The sequence below is a fragment of the Anas platyrhynchos genome, chromosome 3, assembly GCF_047663525.1.
Source record: "Anas platyrhynchos isolate ZD024472 breed Pekin duck chromosome 3, IASCAAS_PekinDuck_T2T, whole genome shotgun sequence".
In the NCBI taxonomy this organism is placed as follows: domain Eukaryota; kingdom Metazoa; phylum Chordata; class Aves; order Anseriformes; family Anatidae; genus Anas; species Anas platyrhynchos.
In genome coordinates, this window is record NC_092589.1 from 120,101,795 (window position 1) to 120,106,986 (window position 5,192).

The 5,192-nt window shown below is 44.2% G+C and overlaps 1 protein-coding gene across 1 annotated transcript; it reads right to left on the reverse strand.

The window, feature by feature from the left end:
- Positions 1-2,133: 2,133 nt before the first annotated feature.
- Positions 2,134-4,687, reverse strand: LOC140002050 (interferon-induced very large GTPase 1-like). The gene has a single exon (XM_072035142.1). The coding sequence runs from the start codon at positions 4,685-4,687 to the stop codon at positions 3,068-3,070; it is 1,620 nt and encodes a 539-aa protein (XP_071891243.1). The 3' UTR covers positions 2,134-3,067.
- Between the last annotated feature and the right edge of the window lie 505 nt (positions 4,688-5,192).

Consider the following 5,192-nt stretch of genomic DNA (forward strand, 5'->3'; position numbering starts at 1 on the left):
GTGTAATTACTGACATTTGGGTCCTGGTATCAATAAGAAAATTTGCCAATATTTTTGGGGGTTCTACAGGAATGGTGATGATAGGGTCAGAGTGTTCATTAGAGAGCCATTGAATTGCTAATACCTGCCAAGCAGGGTGGCTCATTGCCCTCCCCGGGGATAAGAGTTCTTTTGCCGACACCACAACTCGCCTCGTTCCCTATTAGGTTTCAACCTCTCTTTGAATTTGGGGTATCTGGGATTTTTAGTGTGGATTTGGCGGACTCGCCGAGAGTGGTCTTGGGATTTAATACTGGATGAATTAATCCAGCCCATTCGGTGTCCGTACTTATATATGTTTTGTACCAATTCACTCCAGGTGGGAATAGGGGAGTTAGGATTTTGCCTACAACCACTATCATCATCCCTACAAGCAGCTAGTATGTGATCTTGGGTGTTTGCTACAAACATCTTAAGACAATCAGGGAGTCCACGGATGAGAGGGGTTAACCGAATTGGATCAATAGGAGCTAAAATCGGGGATTTCGTTAATTCATCTCTTTCATATATTGCCTGAATACAGGCTGCTTTCTGTACTGCTACAGCCAGGTCAGCTCCTGGTGTGGTGGTTAAAAATACTCCAGGTCTCCAAAAGCCTCCTACCTCTTCCTCACTCAACATCATTCGATCTCCTCCTTTAAGAGAAACTCGACACACATACTCAACTTCCGATTCCCCTGACCGCCTTGAGAACTTTTGTATTTTAACCAACTCTGCTGGTGGCAACGGAATCGTTCGCACAGTAGTGCGGATTTCATCATTATCATCAACAGTAGTCTCAGTCTTAACCAAAGGTCTCAAGGAAATGGATTGGGGTTCAGAATCAGAAATCTCTTCTACACCATCATCACTGTCAGACCAGAAATCACTGTCCCAGCTTTCAGGTTCTGCACTATGCAGCACTCCACGAATCTGCTTGACCGGAGCACAAGGCTGTACTTTATTTAACAGATGACTAACCCTCTCCAGCAATTGTTTAAGATGATTATTCTCATGCACAAGTTTATCATTTTCACTCACAAGTTTATCATTTTCAGTCACAAGTTTGAAATTCTCAATGGAAAGTTTATTATTTTCATCCAAAAGTTGATCCACTCTGATTCCTAATGTTTTTCCCGTCTCCCTTTCAAAGGCCAATGATGACTTCAACACATCAATCTCTGATTTCAAAGCTGTATGTTCCGCATCAGAGATCAGTTTGGGAGCAGGAATTTCCTTAGCTCCTTGCTGAGCACGAGACAAACAAGCTCCTAACACAGCACAAATCGCACCTTTACCCTTTCTTTGACCAATCTTTCGTGAAGCCTGACACTGCTCAATGCGCTCTACCACTTTCTCCTCATCTTTCCAAAACTTTTGGGAAAACTCCTTCCCTGCCTGGGAAGGGGCACATTTGTATTTTTGCAGTAGTTTATCCATAGCAATCCTGCCGACTACGCCAATTTTACTGTCGCGTTAAAGGGGTGTAGCTGATTAACCGTTACGGGCCCGGTTGGATTCAGAGTACTGAACCAGTCGGACATTCACCAAAAACACATTAACCGCCTGGGGGTCCAGTCAGACATTCACCAAAAACGCATTAACGGTCTGGGGGTCCGTTCGGACATTCACCAAAAACGTAATAACCGCCTGGGTGTCCGCTCAGACATTCACCAAAAACGTATTAACCACCTGGGGGTCCATTCAGACATTCACCAAAAATGCATTAACCATCTGGGGGTCTGGTTAGATTCAGAACACTGAACTATCATGGATAACCACCATCACCCTAGTTGCATTAATGAGAGCTATCACAATGCAATCAAGTATGGTTTATTACAGCAACAGATAATCAGGTTCTTTTGGATTGCCGGTGATAGTGACTGTCTGCAAAAGCAAGCTAGTATGCATGAAATACACAGGTGTTATAGGTGTTACAGATGTTATAGATGTTACAGGTATTACAGGTGCGCAGCCTAGAAATAAACGCGTTAAAGATTATAAGCAAGTCTTCAGATCTCAGCCAAAGGCGTCCCAATGGGGGGGGAAGAGAGGCTCAGCCCGTCAACTGATCCCAGGAGTCAGGAGGTCCTAAGGATGTTGTATTTCCTCAGGATGGTATCTCCCCTGACGATGGTATCTTCCCTAACATCTCCTCTCTCTTGGGCCAATTTATATTATTTTCTATCTTTTAGGTGGAGCTTGAGTGGCTCTAGTCAAGCATATCTTAGTTATGATTGGTGTAAAGTTTTCCCGTCTCCGTTTAAAGTAATAGGCTCCGAGAAATTCAGGGCGCATGCTCAGTGAGGGGTGGTCGCACCTTGCAGGCGGGTAGCTTTTGGGATGGAGGCGTGTTTTGGTATTATAATGATATTATAACGAGCAAAAAGTACACTAGGGTACAGCATTTGTCAAAACATGACAGGACTTTGGCTTAGGGTGGCAAAAAGTGCAGCTTTGTGCACAAGAACAATCGAGGCCCCACCTGATTACAGAGCCTAGCCGTGGTGTCTCCACTCCACTCCACGCTCCGTGGTATTCCTTAGAGCTAGCACACCAAGTTTCCCCAGCGCGATAGCATCTAAGTTTGGGAGCCTAGGGAACACTCAGGTAATGCAGTTATGCCCTACCATGAAAGTCTCTTCAAAGCTGTACCTTTTCCTTAAAAATGTGAATGTTAGTTGTATTTTCCTAGTTACTTCAGGCATTTACACCACACTGCCTTTGCTCTTCATCTGGCACTTGGTCTTGATCTTGGCGGTATGACTGCTTGCTACCGGAATATTTTTCTAGTTTGCTCTAAGACAAAGCTGAAGTAAATATTTATGGCAAGAAAGGAAGAGGACTTTGACTTTATCACACAGCAAGGGAATCGCTGAGCAGCGGCATGAGAAGCACTCCTTAGTTCACCCAAAGTTACAGCAATTACATTTAGTTTTATTGACATGGTAAAAGTCATAATCATTACAACAAGATTTTGTGGTTATCCTCGTATTACATTCTTCTAAAAGGCAAAGCACTTGCAGTTTTTCCTTCATACCAACCTAGCCTACCATTTCTCCAGTTCAGCGAGTGCATTCTGCTTTGTAACTGTCTTCCAGGAAGCAGGGATTTCTCCTTTGCCATGAAATTTCCCATTGTAGCGATGTTCTAGCTGTGTCCTGAAAGAAGACACAAACCATTTCCAGTATGCTTGCATGGATGGATCAGGAGGAATGCTCCAAGTGGAATAGGGATGTCCTGCATCCCGGTATTTCTTGTAGGGGATCCATCTGTCTTCACCAAGCCTGAATAAGTAGTCACTTGAAACAAGGCTAGAACAAATACCAATTTTAAAGTTGTCTGTTTTATGCCATTTAAATAGTCTCCTTTCATACCATCTGTGTCCTCTTAAAAATTGTGGACGATGGAAGACAACCCGGTGGTCTCCGTCATGGTTTGGCATAGTGTTAGTGCAAACAGCCCCACAAAATGGACATTGCTCCTGGCACCCTGCAAACTGCTCAGCCACTATTGTGTGAGGCTGCCTTTCAAAGGAGCTCATACAAGCTTCTTCAAACTCTTTCCTGAGATCATCAATAACGTGAGACAGTGCTTCTGTCATGGCATAATTCAGGAACTCTGTGTCTGTTATCTCCTGATGTTCAATGCCCTTCAGGTCGCTCCTGGACAAGTCTTGCACATCTCTGAGTACTCTGCAGAATTCATCCAGCCAAAGAGAGATTTTATCCTTTCTGTCTTTTCTGTCTTTGACAACCGTGTTTGATGCAAAAATGGCAGACCGAATGTTTTCATAGTAATGAAAGAGGGAGTCTCTTAAAGACATCTCTAGCCTTCTATTCTTATCTAAACGGTATGTCTCAACTTTTGTCTTAATGTAATTATTTAAAAAGTCTCCTGGGGCATTAAGATAATACATGAATTTTTCAAATTTTTCTTCTTCTGCTAGGTATTTCAGCATGAAATATTCCAGAGTGGATCTATTGCCTCCGAAATCTGGAATTTTATCCTTTACGTCTCGAGCTATGTCAAGAGCTGTCTTCTCATAGATGGCATGTCGAAGAGGTGGGGCAATCTTGCTGCACAGGAAATCAGCAAATGTTGTGATACTAGAGGCTCCTTGGCAGGAAATCTGGAAACATTTGAAGAAGTCTTCTCTCTTGCTCTCCAGGTAGACGACGGGATCATTTGCTTTCCTGAATGCTGCATGCATGTCTTTAAACCTTTCTGCTGCCATTCTGCACAGGTACAGTGATAAATCCATTTTATATTCTTTATTAAAAATGTAATTTGCACTGTTAGGAACAGAGTTCATACCTTCCTCCACTTCATTCAGTATTTCATGAATAAAAGTTTGATTGTAATCCATTTTGTCCTTTTCCTTCTTCTCAATGTTTGCCTTCACACGCATTATGATGCTCTCTGTAATGCGGTGCATGTTGTTCAAATTGGCGTCGTTCAAAGTCTTAGAAAGGATGCGGAAGCCTATTTTCTTAGACACATGTTTCTCTATGTCAAGCGAAAAGATAGTATTTTGGTATAAATTCAATATTTGTTTAACTACATTAGACTCCTTAAAGTGATCTAGAAAGACAACTTCTATGTCCACATCGATGTCCACCTCCTCCTGAGGGGAAACAGCAGAGGACACTTCAGCAACCCACTGCATCCAGATAGAATTGAAGCAGTTTCTCAGTTCACTTTCACTCAATTTCTGGCCTTTTAGAGACAGATCCTGTCTCTAAAAGGCCAGAAATTGATCCTGTGTGGGCTTCTCACAGACAGCAGCTCTTCCAGAACTGCTCCAGATATGGGTCCGTACCACGGGGTCCATCCCTCAGGAGAAAACTGCTCCAACCTGGCTCCCCCACGGGCAGCAGCTCCTGCCAGATCACCTGCTCCTGCGTAGGTTCCTCTCCACGGGCTACAGGTCCGGCCCAGAATCTGCTCCAGTGGGGATCCTCCACAGGCGGCAGTCTCGTTCTGTGGAGGTCCACCTGCTCCACCGTGGTCTCCTCCATGGGCTGCAGCATGGAACCCTGCTCCACCGTGCTACTCCATGGGCTGCAGGCGGACATCCTGCTTCACCATGGGCCTCACCACAGGCCTCAGGGGAACTTCAGCTCCGACACCTGCAACACTTCCTCCCCCTCCTTCTTCACTGACCTTAGTGT

Bases quoted from the DNA above. Each gene is read 5' to 3' on its own strand.
- LOC140002050 (XM_072035142.1), bottom strand. From the start codon at position 4,687: ATGCAGTGGGTTGCTGAAGTGTCCTCTGCTGTTTCCCCTCAGGAGGAG.